General features: G+C 40.1%; 1 protein-coding gene across 1 annotated transcript in view; it reads right to left on the bottom strand.

Moving 5' to 3' along the window:
* CEP85L (centrosomal protein 85 like) overlaps positions 1–15,174 on the bottom strand; it is a 117,601-nt gene that overhangs the window by 62,233 nt on the left and 40,194 nt on the right. The window contains exon 3 of the mRNA XM_065834542.2: positions 8,671–9,437. Within this exon, the coding sequence (XP_065690614.2) occupies positions 8,671–9,437 (767 nt within the window). The remainder of the gene's footprint in view (positions 1–8,670; positions 9,438–15,174) is intronic.

The raw sequence follows: 15,174 nt of genomic DNA, 5'->3' as shown, positions 1-15,174 counted from the left end.
GCGCTGCCTCCGGCACTGGGCCGTGCCAGGCCCTAGAACCAGGCCCTAGAAGGGTAGGAAACACTCCTGGTCACAGAGGTACATTCTGCCCACATGAGTAAAGTTTTCTCTTCTGTACGACTACAGAGATCTTTTAAAATAAGTTAATTTTCAACAGTCTGGTGCTGAAATAGATTAGGTCTTGAGAATAGCCATTCGTTTGAAAATCAAATGGGCCTAAAGAGTACCACACACATACAAAAACTGAAATAAATTAAGAGCCAAACCGTATAAAATTCAAGTCCTTTCTCCATTAATCAGTCATTCGCAAGTTCTTCAATAGTGAAATGAAAACTATCATTAACTGTATTTTGTTTATTATTATTTTTAAGGTATTTGGGAAAAAAAAAAGTCCTATACGAACATCCAATTCTAGTTACTGCAAACAAACATATTTTTCCTAAGTGGGAGAAACTAAAACCAGGTAAATAGCTGAGGACACAATGGAATTCATATAAATCTACATTGCTGATGACTGAAGGAGCAATCCAAAACTACAATCACAAGTGTGCTGCCAGCACAAGAGGGCGGACTGACGCACGTTATGGATCTCGCTAACAACAGAGGTCTCAACCTGATACTCAATTTTCTGCTCATAATCTTGGTTCTGGTGCTCGCATTTATCCTTGTGAAGCTGATGTGAACTTTTATGCAGTTCTGGTTCCTTCACAAATCTTGTTTTGAGGGTTTTGCAATGAAAATATAGACACTTCAAACTATCTGAATATAAATATGCAAAGACTGCAGAGACGGGAACAATTGGAGAAAGTGTTTACATCCCCATTTTACCAGAAGGTGATTCTAAAAGTTGCACACAGCTACCTACCTGACACTGAGTAAAGAAAGCATCTACAGCACTACTGAGTACATTAAGAAATCCAAGGATGTATCAGCAGTTACTGTAGTTTTTTTCTCACTGCTACAGCTTACTTTTAAAATATCTACAAAAGACCTGCAGCCTTCAAGGAACATCATTTCTGTGAAGGGGACTATAGAAATCAAATTTTTAAAATGGAATTTCCATAGAATGTTTTCTTCATGGGAAATGACACAGATACAGCAGGAAGGCAGAATGAAATACATTCACTCGGTTGACAGCATGCATCAAGTTATCTGTGGATGGCAAAAGCAGAGATAATGTTGATGGAAACAAGGATATCCATGAAACAGAGATAAGTCAACTTTAAATATGAAAGCATAATTATTAGTTAAATATTTTTTCATACCTATGGCTCACAGCAACACCTTAAGAGCCAGAAGCCATTAGTCTTACCCAGCAGTATCAAAAGAAGCTGTCAAAACAACTGAAAATCAACCATTAACAAGGGTTATTATAACTCTGCCTACAAAGCCCTTAACCCTGCCATGTACACAAGAAGCAGGTGCACGTGCTCAAACGCAAGAAGTGGGCTACGTCCTGTGGTTGGATTTACCACTTAAGCACAGGTCAAGTGTGCAGCGTGGGAGCCCTCAAGCTGTATCTGACACACCACTTGCCACATGCCCGTACAATCACCCAGTCCACAGCTCGTCCTCACGTTAAGCACACAACAGCAGTTTCTTACAGGACGTCCTTCTACAGCGCTTTGCAGGAGGATGTGCTTTCCCCACAGGTCCCTGGGAAGGACAGTGACGTAGAAGAGCTCACTTCTGCTCACAATTGCTGAATATCATACAGAGCTGATCTGCTCATGTTCACACTCATGATTTCCAGATCATTACTACTGTTGTGGGATGCTACAGTTATCTGGAGGAAACCCATCTAAATTGGATCTACAAAAAGACTTTTCAAAGGAAAAAGCCAGTTTGTGTAGGGAAACAAAGTTCTACCATTAACAGGCATCCACATTTCGCTCTGTGGCACCTGCTCCAAAGCTGAGGCAACACCAGCTGGGCAGCATGGATGGTCTCTCATCTGCCCTGAAATATGTCCAAATAAACATTTAAAATAGCTTCTGCAAACTAAACATCTATAGCTTTCTTATATTGTTATAGTCATATCAATTCCTGTCTGTTTGCATTTAAACCAGAAGCCTCTGCACAGCTACACCTCTGTAAACACTTTATCACTTATTTTGATCATCTTGAAATATTCTGCTTTTAAAAAAAAGTCTGTAAATTTATATACAAGGCATATATGTAGTAACAGTTACATAGTTATGTATTATTATTTAGGAGAATTTCTGCTAGTTTTTTACATAGATGGCACGAAGCATACCACAACCACAGAAACTGATACGAAGCCCACTCTGGTCTGAAGAGGAATAAAAACAGTTTCCCCTACAAAACGGCAACTCACTGATAACTGCTCAGGCCTACACAAAGCTTATTGTCTGTGTGCTCTTCTGTATATTCAGAAATTTTCCTACTTTAGAGAAACCATTGTCACAATTTCAGAGTGAAAATTAAACAAAAGGGTTAGCCCTGACAAAAATAAAAACCACATATTCCTTTTTATTAAGAGGAGAAAGATCAGTCTACTGCCACCAACAATCACTTCCAGATGCAAAATTACATACAAAGGAAGTCTATAAGAAACTCTGCCATTAGCAGTTAGAAACAGGCTCAAGATGCAACACCAGTCTCCTCTTGGCCAGCAATGAAAACTACAGAATCTCCAACAAATGTTGAAACATGCTGCTGAAACATGCATTTTCCTGAGACAATATATGAAATTGGCAAAGATATCAATTAAGCAATGCCAAGTCTCTTTTTGCAATCGAGTATGGTCCAAGTTTGGTTTCCCATCTTCCGCCAGCACGTACTCCAGACTGAGCCCACATATGCACTGGAACAAATGCAATCTCAGTTGTTGGACCACTAACTTCACAGCAAAAGTAAAAGAAAACATAAAAGCTTAATTGTAGCTCACAGTGAATGAGTTCACTCTGCTAACTAAAGGTGACAATTCTTCATGTTAGAAAGTTTTATCTTGCTGGAAATATGGTTTCATCAAAATGTGACATGGGAAAAAAGTTGATATGAATCAGTTTTAGTTTTCTGATCTGCCAGGATCACAAGAAAAACTAGTTTTGAGTTGACATTTAGGAATGAAATTATCTGTAGCAACAATATCATATGAAGAAGGTTGTAACTTTTTCTTTCAAATAAAGTTTTACAACTTTTGTTTACCAGTGTTCAGTTATGCATACAGTTTACTTTCTTCTCTGTTTTGAAATGAAGATTGTTTAGTATCTCTAAATTTCTCAACACATTAACATTTCATTTCCAATAACTTTTATATACATGGTATAAAAAAGGCAGCAGAGTAAACCACATACATTAAAGGAAAAATATGCATTTAAGCAATTTCCATCTGTTATCTCAGCTATATTCTGACACAAATTCGCACGTCAGGAAGAAATCATACTTTTGTCCCATACACTGGAAAAAACAGAGATTCATCATGTGATGCCTGCAACATTGTACAGAGCTAATAAGCAGATATGAAACCTTCTGAAACCCTGCTTCTCACTGTATTATCTCCCATAATTTTAAATGCATGCTTTCATTTTAAACCTAATTTCTGGACTAGCATACAGTATGTACCTAGATAGGTTCAGATAATACGATAGCTAATAGGATCAGTCTTTAAGAAATGCTTTTATGTGAAAACATATAGCCTTTTAATCCAGATTTGTATGGCCTCCCAGCTCAGTAAATGGGAACTGGTGTCATGCATTGTTAGCATTTTTTCCCTTAACACTGGTCTAATCACACACTTACTTACTTTGGGGGTTAAGAAAAAAGGTATTAAAATGGTAATGTCTGCTGAAAGATCAGGGGTACATTGAAGTGTATAGTGAAATATAAATTCTGCATGAAAATTATTTTCATTGAAGTATTGTTAAAATCTGTTCTGTGGAAATGTGTAGGAGAACATCTATCTTCAAAATGCACACACTAAACAGTACACATTAGCTAGAGAAAAGAATTTTCATATACACCTCCATGATGTTGCGCAGTAAGTATCTGGAGAGGATCTGGTCTGTGGTTATTTTCGAAACACACAAACACCACACCCACGGCTGAAAAAACCACCTTCTCTGAAGATCTGTCCTCACGATCCACAGCATCAGTTGCAAACCCGACATCATCCCGAAAAAGAATCAACATAGCTGTAGGTCTTCTACCCAACGCTCTGAACTTGCCTTACAGTGCACAGTAAATATTTTATTTTAAAAATCATGGTTTACAATTCAATTGGAATGGAAAAGCCACATTACAGGCCTGCTAATTTGGGGAGCAAAGTGTAACAAAAAAACAACAGGTAGATGCTGAGTTCAGTCAAATTCAGACTATTAAGGAAGGAGACAATCTTAATTTTGAGAGTAATTAACCTTGGAACAGCTTTTAAGGGCTGTAATACGTTATGTTTTACACTAAACTTCAATTTAAAGCTTGTCTAAATTTATAAAAATAAACCATAACTCAGAGTTTTGTGGAATAAGCTGTTTATACTAGTCCAGAAAGGCATAAAAATTTACTTGTAGACTGTAAGAAGTCAATAGCTGTTCCTGAACTATCAGTTCTCAAAATCAATGCAGAAAAGTGGTGAAGTATATTCTTGTATCCTTAGTGATAGCTGCCCCCTATAGCTCTCCTACCACCCTACCTTAGAGATACACAAAGCTGCTTTAGATTCTCAGTTAAATCCAAGTTCATTTTGTTCTCTGCTGATGGAAATGGTGGGTTTAAAGTAAAAAGATGGTAGTTTTTTCAGTCCTGTAAAAGCCATTGCATTTCCATCAGCATACACGCTCATTAAAGGCAAAATAGCAAAAATAATCTCCACTAAGAGGAAAAGAAAAATAAAAATGTTTCTATAGAGGCATTTTTTCCCCCTTTTACAAATCACCAGCTTCCTCTAGCAAAATCTTCTGTTTTCTGCTCTCTCTCCCCTGTATGTATATATTCTACTTAAGAATGTAGTTTTCTTTGGTTTTGTTTGTTTGTTTTTTGTGAGGGTGTGTGTGTTTTGTTTTGTGTTTGTTGCTGTTTTGTTTGTTCTCCCACCCCCTCAAATCACTGTATATGCATCTGCGAAGTGATATGCTATTGTTTCTGAGAAACAAACAAACAAAAAACCACAACATAGCACAGTTGTAGCCTCTGAATATCTCAAAAGTTGGAAGGGACCCATAAGGATCATCAAATCCAACTGTGTGCTCCTTTCAAGACTACCTAAGACTCAACGACAGGACTAAGAGCATCATCCAGATACTCCCTAAACTCTGATAGGCTTGGTGCCATGACCACTTCCCCGGGGAGCCTGTTCTAGTGATTGACCAACCTCTCAGTGAGCAAACTTTTCCTAGTGTACAACCTGAACTTCCCCTGATGCAGTTTCACATCATTTTCTCATGTCCTGTGACTGGTTACCAGAAAAGAGGAGATCAGAACATCCACCTCTGCTGTCCCCCCAACCCTCCCACCCCATAAAGAAGCTGTAGACTGCCATGAGGAGTTCACCCCTCAGCCTTCTCCAGGCTGAACAAAGTCACCTCAGCTGCTCATCACAGGCCTTGACCTCAGGATCTCTTGTACCCCTCCTCTGGACACTCTCCAGTAGCTTGATACCCTTTTTATCCTGTGGAGCCCAAAACTGCACACAGTGCTCCAGGTGAGGCCACACCAGTGTGGAGCAGAGCGGGACAATCACCTCCCTGGCCCAGCCGGCAATGCTGTGCTTGATGTATTCAGGACACAGGTGGCCCTTTTGGCTGTCAGGGCACACTGCTGGCTCATGTTCAACTTGCTGTTAACCCAAAGCCCAGATTTCCTTCCACAGGGTCGCTCTCCAGCCTCTTGTCCCCCAATTTGTACACATAACCAAGACTAACAGTTGGACTATATGACCTTAAAGGTCTTTTCCAATCAAAATTATTCTATGATTACCCTCTCCTTAAGCTAAGGTTTCTTAAAAAGAAAAAACAACAGAAAAACAAACAAAACAACAACAACAACAAAACAGGTGTCAAGACCAGAAGAACCATTTTCCTTTCTTCATCTCTTCTGCCGTCCCTCCTCTAAAGCTGTAACTTCTGGGCAGAAAGCAGAGGATGCCTGTAAGAGCCCAAGGGTTCATTGCTCTTGCACACCTGTAACTTTCTGTTTCCCCGGATCCTATTTCACAACATCTCACTTGAGGAAACAGATCACATTTCAAGGCCCATCAATGCAATTGCAAGTCATACCAATCAAAGTACTTGCTAAGGCCACCAGGAACCTCCTCCCTACCCCTTTGTGCCCTTAATTACTGTCAGACCCCTGCTCCCCCCCTCGCAATCAAGCAGGGGGGCAGGGTAAGCAGAGCAAAGGCTGCAGCTTCAAGGACCTCCCGTTTTCCAGAATTAACCGCACAGCTGACAGGATCATTGCTTCCTAAGTCACGGGCTAGCTGGACCCTGTAACATATGTATCAATACTGATGCAGGTATAAAAATAAAAGGAGCAAGAAAAGTTTTAAGCAAAACTTAATCCTGTAATCTTACACTCTCAAAAACCTGAAAAGATGCAGCACCATTTTATGAATTCAGCCAAAGAGATAAATAATGCTTGTGCTCCCCCTGTTGGCTCTGTCCTCAAAACACAGCTCAGCATCAACGCCTGCAGGAACATTTTTTAATAACCATAATACTACCTGTAGGGTTTCATCTGTTTCAAACATGAAACTTTGCTTTCATACAAAAAGAAGACTACATTTAATCACAGAGTGAGAAAGCATTTATGAGAAGAGAAAGACTAAAACTGAGAGTTGTTTTGACCTAAATAAGTTTCCAAAACACTCAGCCTAAACAAGCATTCTGAAAGGTACATAGAAGATGATGAAAAGCCATATATCTAAGTGACAGAAAGAAGCAAAAAAAGCTTACTCTGAATACATATTTAAATGCAGAAAGAGAACCACCAGGCACAGTAATCTGCATGCAACCCTCCCAGCCAGCCCTGCTGATGGCTGCAGCCAGCATCACGTCCCACAGGTGCCCAGGAAGATGTGCAGGAAGGACTGGGCTCAGCTCCTCCACAGCACCCTGCTGGTGCCCCCTGAGACCTCCTGTGCTCCCCAACACCACCGGCAGCTGCCAAGGGTCCATCTGGCAGTGCTCCTGACCCAGCCTCAGCAGTGAGCCAGCTCCTATTACCAGCTTTGAGAGGACACCAGCAGCCTCCTTTCTCTACCTGGGTAATTTCTCAATGTCAAAGCTTCAAAAAGCTTAGAGAAGGATAAGGGTTTCTGTTGTAATAAAGGTGAAGTGTGGCTACCTGGAACAATGTCAACTCTTTAAAGAGATCCTTGAGGATTAATATTAGTTCAGCCATATTAATTGACTTCAAGTTAAAAAAAATATATTAAGAGCATGACTGGATCTTGACAACCTGTTGAACTTGTCAGTCTTTCCCTTCAATACACAATGGAAGAAACAACAAAATTTGAGCACAACTTTCTGTAAATTACTTCATCTTCAGACTGGAGAAAACAGGTATTTGCACATACAGCTAGACTATTTCTGCTTGAATAATAATATCCTAGTCAAACCTTAAACCGCCTTTCAGGAAGATCTACATATTCTAATCCACTTGAGATTTTTTTTTGGCAAGCCAAGTTTACTTACACTGGTAAAACTGAACATTCAGATTTTAAATACTGCTTTCCTTCACACACTATCCTTTGCCATTAGGATAAGAGCTGGAAATTAAGAGCGTGGATTGTCTTGTTAGGAAGGGTTATCTGTCTCTTAAACAACATTTGATGTTTTCTGTATGAAAATACTTCAAGTATGACACATAAAACCTACACGTTATTTTATTTAAATACATCAGATTAGCTGACTATTGGTTGATTCTAACTAACAAGCAGTAATTCAAACAGAATTGAGTTTTTAAGTCCTAGTCATAGTGATATTGAATATTCACCCTTGCACCATGCAGGAATCATTCTTCTTTCAGTGAACATATAAATGAAGCTTCCTTGTAAAGCCATTTAGATCAAAAGACATTCATGCTCCCCCACTACACTGTGACCAAAGACTCTCTTAAGAGCTACTGAAACTGTTGATGAACCTCTTAGTCCAGTCTCAGAAAGATATGCTAGTCTCATGCAGAGACACACACTGAATCAGAGTAAACCTGTTGCAGTAAATAGAACAAGGGGTAACGATTTTAAACTAGAAGAGAGGAGATTCAGGTTAGACATGAGGAAAAAAAATTGTTTTATTATTTTACATTGAGGGTGGTGAAACACTGGCACAGGTTGCCCAGAGAGGTGGTAGATGCCCCATCCCTGAAAGTATTCAAGACCAGGCTGGATGGGGCTCAGTCACCTGATCTAGTTGAACATGTCCCTGCTCATTGCAGGGAGGCTGCACTAGAAGACCTTCAAAGGTACCTTCCAACCCAAACTATTCTATGATAAACTGTCAGCAGATGTCAGAAAAAAAAAAAAAAAATCAGCACTCAGGTAACAAAGAAACACACAGTAGTATCCCCAAAGTTTAAAAACACTATCATCATCACCTGGTTAAGACGATTTGTTCACTTTCCCATTTCATTAAAATCTGGCTGATGCTGTTCCTTAGGTATAACACATGGTGCCACACGATGGCACCAAACACCAAGCTTTAGCCTTACCTGCACAGGCTGTTCACCTCCTGTTCTAAAATCTTCAAGCTGCTGCACATGCCATGCAGCTACACCGTAGGGCTCCCCAGCAGTCCTGCAGTCCAGAGGGTTTGCACGTAACTGTTCTTTAAGCCACATTTGAGTCCTCACTGCTGGCTGTATGGGAGCTCCACCCACAGCCTGCTGTCCCAGAGTTGCGTATCTCTGTCCGAAAGCTTCACAACTGGCTCCCATAGGTTTGCTTTCAGGTAAGGCACTGTAGGTCAAGTCTAAGGCATGTTTCCTACTTGAGGAATCTGAAACAAAATCATCTTTGCTGCATGTTTCAAATTTGTATTTGCAGTCCAGTAGAGAAGATCGCCTTTTCCCCATTTCTTTGTCCTCAATTTTTAGCAACTCCATGCTATCATGCAAACAACTTGGTCCATTTGTCCTTAACTGTGATGACACAGCTTTGTCTGTACTAGCCCTGGAGTCCACCGAATGACTACTACCATCTTGGCTGAAGGTATTTGGTGAGCTGAGTTTAGACAAGGAGGACCATTTTCTTACGGGTCTTGCATCTTTCATATCAAGAGAATTGTCCAGGGCACCCGGACTTCTGCCTCCTCCTGACCGTACAAAGCTTGTACTCCATTTTGAGCCATCGGACTTGAAACCTTCCCTGTGTCTGGAGAGTGAAGAGCTGGCATTAGACGGCATCACATGGGCAGTGGGAATAGAAACCAGTGATCGGCTGGGCTTAAACGAGGATGTACCACTTGAAGTTGAATGATCTAGGAAGAGAGATTTATCACATAAGTACAATACAGAACTCATATATGTTAACATCAGTGCCCAGAGGGAAAACATCAAATTCAAGGTGAAATGCAAAAATGGGAAACTGGTTTCTTGACAAAATAGGGTCTTCTGAATCACTCAAGATTATAAGAATCGAAACCTATTAAAGTGGGAGATTTTCAAATCTATTTTACTCAGGTGCTATCATTACAAAAAGAGACAGCAACTACAGATACAATTTTCAGGCTCTGGGTAGAAGGCAGCATTCATTCCCCAGCTTCAAGGTGGCAAGCTGGGTTTCTCCCCCACCCCACATAATTTTAAGTAGCTTCTATATCACAAATGGTAGCTGTACCACAATTCAGGAGCCCTGGGTCTGGTCCCCCTTCCACTCCTCATCTCTTAAAGGCAAAACAATTCACTAAACGTACTTTGTAAAACAGCAGTGCTGGAGACAAGCAAGTTCAATGATGGCCTCTTGGACACCCCTTTTAGATCTCACAGCCTTCAAACCACACTTCCTGTGCTGGTTTTGGCTGGGACAGAGTTAATTTTCTTCACAGTAGCTAGTATGGGGCTATGTTTTGGATTTGTGCTGGGAACAGTGTTGACAATTCAGGAATGTTTCAGCTATTGCTGAGCAGGGCTTGCACACAGTAAGGACTTTTTCTACTTCTCACATGACCCCTGCAGCAAGTAGGTTGGGGGTGCACAAGAAGCTGGGGGATATCCAAAGGGATATCCCACACCCTATGATGTCCTGCTCAACAATAAAAGTACAGGAAAGGTTGGCTGGGAGGCTGCTGCTCAGGGACTGGCTTGGCATCGGTTAGTTGGTGGTGAGCAACCGTCTGCATTTGCATCACTTGTCTTTCTTGGGTTTTCTTTCACTGTTATTTTTCTTTTCCTTACAATGTATTGTTAATTATTATTTTCAATTATTAAGCTGTCTTTATCTCAACCCACGAGTTTTCTCACTTTTACACTTCCAGTTGTCTCCCCCATCCCACAGGAGTTGGGGGGAACTCAGTGAGCAGCTGTGTGGTGCTTAGTTGCCAGCTGGGGTTCAGGCACAATTCCCCAGGTGATTTGCTAAACAAAAAAAAACAAAAAAAAACAAAAAAAAAAAAAAACAAACAAAAAAAAAAAAAAAAACAACAAAAAAAAAACCAAAAACCACAACCACCATATTTGAATAATGTTATGTTCCATTTAGGTTTTGTGTTATTTACAGACCTAAATACAATACCACGTAGAAACTGTGTGTAACATAATTTATTAAATCTATCCCAAGCTAAAATGTCAAGAACAGATGAGTGAGGCGATATTCAGGAGGGGATGGAAGAGCAAAGTTGAGACATACAGGAGAGGTTACTGGGGACTGGCCGAGAGCTCTCACATGCACAGCGACACGTGCTTGGCATCACAGGCTGTGGACAACCAGAAATAAACACCTAATCCTCTCATTAGAGGATCAGCTCCTACCAAGTCACATGGCTGCACCCTTAGCAAGCACATATTGCTCATTAAGTTAATGGCAGATAGAACGAAACTGCTCTAATTAAAAGATTCCTCTGAGGTCCTCTTTGCCAAGAGTAAGATACTCTTTACCTTATTTCTCTCATCCTAACTTCAAGAGAACTTATTTCTTAGGGATTTGTAAGCTGGTAAAAGGGTTCATGGAGGGGAGGGGAGGTGAAATGAACAAGAAACCACCACACAACCAAAACACACCACACGCAACTGCTGTACAACTGGCATACCCAGTCTGATGGTTAGTACTAGGTTCATGTGATTTAGTGAAAGCCAGAACACACTATTAATTGGGCACCCTTTCAAATGATCTATTTGACTCAATATACCATGCCACAGAGAAGAAAAAGAAGAGAGCTTCCAATGGTGCAACAACTTTTAAAAATGACAGCACTTCTTTTTCTACTTATCCAAAAAAGACATCCATACCCCCAACTTGCATACTCCTCCCTGTTTGGGACCAGACTTCCTCTCTCCTCGCACTGGCAGAATACAAAATAATACAGCCTGACAGCCACGCTCCTCATGAGAAAAAAATACATTGTAGCCCACAAAATCCAGTTCCTGGATCGAGACCTGTTTATAACATATTTGTCTTCCAGCTCCCAAAGGAGCCAGGGCTCCTAAGAAGGTGGGAATTTCCACAGAAGCCTTTCTGCCTCCTACTGAGTCACTGTACCACCATGTACCCTCCTGTTTCAAAGCATACGCCCACACCACCTTGTCTCTTGCCTCTACCCAGACACCTACTTTCACAGTGGCTATAGAACACAGCTATTCATACCTTTAAGACTTGACAAAACTGTCAGAGCTGGTTGAAATGGACCAACAGTTTAAGAGTTAATCATAGTATGCTGATGATGACCACAAAATACACACAAAATGCTCACGTTAGAGAGAGTGAAATTGAGAGAAGAATACTATTAGCTTGTTACCTGATGGATCATGTTGCTAATAAATGTGAGGTACCATTTTTTTACACAGAAGATTAAAGAACTTCCCACTCCTTCCTGCACTACTTCCTTTAAAAGTGTATACTGCAGGGAGAAACTTCTTCCTTAGCCTTTTTTTTTTTTTTTTTTTTTGTCTTGAAATTGCTTAAGAGGTGGGACATGTTAAAGTGGAAGACAAAAGTCCACACAACCCCTTTCAAGTTGAAGCAATCAGAGTCTTCTGAACAAACACATCTGTGCCCGCAGCTATTGCATCAGTGGAGACAGAGCTATGCAATACTACAACTTCCAAAAAAATTGTGATATGCCCACCACACATAACCAAACTGCACCTGGCAGAGGCAGAATCAGCTTCTTCTCAGCTCTGTCTTCCCGCTAGCGCAGCTGACACTTGCACATCCAGCCACTACAAACCAGGTACATGTTGCCACACTGCACGACAGGGGCTGCAGCTGCCAGCCTGCTCTGCAACAGGAATAAAGGTACTCTGTCATCTCTGGCTGAGCATGTGACAAGGTGGTGAAAGAGGTACATGACATGATGAAGCTGGAGTCTCAAATATGTATGTTATGAGATGTGAAGTACAGGGTTAGGGTCCTGCTTTCTGGGAGCATTCAACAGAACAGCAGAGAGATACTCCTGCTTTCCTCCTACTCTCCTAGGGAGAGTAGGGAAGAAAACATAGAAGAAAGAAATGCCCTTCTTGTACAGTTAACTCCTTAGTCCGAGGCCGCTGCCTTTACAACACTCAAGTAAACTAACTTCTGTAGTATACCTTACCCAGAGCTGAATCTGACACTGCACAAAGTCAGTTCTGAGAAAGAAGTCACAGACTTTTTTATATCCAAACAAAGTACAATAAAATTCAAAAAGAACTGATTATGGGGACCCATATGTTTGGCTATACATATTCTTACAAGTAAAAATGTCACATCTGCAAGAGAAAAGTAAGAGAAGAAACCCTATCTGTATGCATATATCTGCAAAAGTTAAATACAGTTCCATACCTAAAAAATTATCGTAATACTCAACATAGCATTTTCAGTCTGAATTACTGACTTAACATCACCTACACACAGTCTTCCAACTAGAATTTAAACCTACAATTATTAGAAGTATATGATCTTCTTCAGCTGTTTTTATTAGAATATAGTTAATATATGGTAGATTTTTATTTTTCCTTGTTCTACTCTAAATTTAAGCCCTGAGTTAGATTCAAACTTCTTTTCCTCACTTCTGATTCTAAACACCTCTAACAGATTTACACTTAAAATGCCATATACATCCAACTACAGCTGATGGACGTCTCCGATAATCAGTTTGAAAGTGAAACACAGCAATTTTGGCTTCAAGTTGTCCTAATTAGTCTTCCCGTTAACGATTACTGAAACATATGAGGAAATTCATGCCACTTCTTAGAGCATATTGCTCCAGTCTGCCTTGACTGCATGCTTAGCTGGAAAGAGAGCCAGTCTGCGTTCTGAAACGTCTCAACACAAAAAGAATGAAATTCAGAAATTTAATTGAAAATAAGAGAGAACCCAGAAAGTATCATGGAACTTAAAAGACATTACCATTTCTATAGTCACAGAAATAATCTCCATCTGGCCAAATCCTGCCAAGTGCTATTTGATCCAAGCAGCAGATTTCTTCCCTTCCATACAGTCAGGGTAAGCAAATGCCTAGTTCAGAACTAAAAGTGCTCTCTTCTCAGCATTACTCAGTTTTCACTTAACTGAGCTAGTATTTATTTGAAGATTACAGACACTCTTGCACATGGCTTGTGTGACTCCAGAGTCTTCCAATGCTTAAGACTGCTCTCATTAATGAAAACTTAAAGAGACAGGAGAAAAAAAATATTCTAGCTGTTACTGGTTTTCCTTTGAACAGCACCAATGTTATATGTCAAATTTTGCTCTTCAGTCATCCTAATAACTTTTTGGGGGGCCCACTACAAAGCTCTCTGGAGCACATTTCTAACAAACATGACATTTTAACACATGATCCAATACTTCCCAAATCAAATAAATAAGAGTATTTAAAAAAACGTATTTTAAAAACACACCATAAGACTTCTACCACGTAACAGCAACAGAAGGAATAAAAAAAAAAAACCAACCACACACACAAAAACTAAGAGTATTTAATATGTCTTACTATCTTGTGTCACATTTCTGAACTACTTCATTACTCCATATTTGGCATAGAAAGCAATGTAATAAAATAAATTTTCGTCTTAATAAAAACCTAAACACAGGTAGAGAGCACAGCAGACACTCCCTTCTGAAGAAGGGGGAGAAGAAAGAAACCCTCCAATATAAAACTAATGAACACCTCCTACTCATTTACATTTTTCCTGTGCTATGCTTTTTGAGAAGCACTAGTGCCAACTATGTTTATCACAACAAGAAAATCTCTGATGCAATTTCTTAACCCAAATACACAACACAATCATTCAGCTGCTTAAAATCTTTATCTGTTGCACAATGGTCAGTCGTATCACTCAAGAGACAGAGAAGGTTCACTGTAACTCTGAACAACCTCTTTAGCTGCAAAGTGACACTAGGGCTATAAACCCCCCCTCTACAAGATATATTTCTATATGTGAAGTTCTTCACTAGTGCCAATAAGATATTATCAAACAACCGCAATCGGCTCATACAGTCACCCAGTACTAATCAAAACCAAAATGCATATGCTGCATATGTTTATGGGATGCATGTGTGCCTAATGTAACTGAAAACAGAGAACCTTCCCTGTGTGAAGGACTTTGAAATTTGATATTCTATCCATGCTATAATTAGAAAGCCCTGACCATGGAAAAAAAACACCAGTATTAAAAACGGCTGACCTTTTCTTCCTGCCCTCCCCGCCCACCCCCCAAAAATATTGACACAGATTACCCCAATCCAGGAAAATAAAATGAATTATTCTTATTAACTGAGCAGAAGATAAATAGGGGAAGTCAAGCCTCCACTATAGAAACTGAAAATCTTGTACCTGACTGCGGTTTAGTGTACAAAAGTTCTTACATCCATTATAGGATGTCGGATCTTCTGAATGCTTTTCTGAACTGCTCTGTAACTCTTAACTGCATGGAGGCCGGCAACAAGCCACAAGCAATTACAGCGTCCAACATATGACTTACTGAAATGGCCATGAGCCTCCACTCTACCACAACAGCATGTGGCTGCCTCTCAGAAATGTCATCCAAAACAGGTACTTTAACAATAAAAGTGTCTAACTC

This window comes from Patagioenas fasciata, chromosome 3 (assembly GCF_037038585.1).
Source record: "Patagioenas fasciata isolate bPatFas1 chromosome 3, bPatFas1.hap1, whole genome shotgun sequence".
NCBI classification, from domain to species: domain Eukaryota; kingdom Metazoa; phylum Chordata; class Aves; order Columbiformes; family Columbidae; genus Patagioenas; species Patagioenas fasciata.
This window is presented reverse-complemented; position numbering and strand designations above follow the sequence as displayed.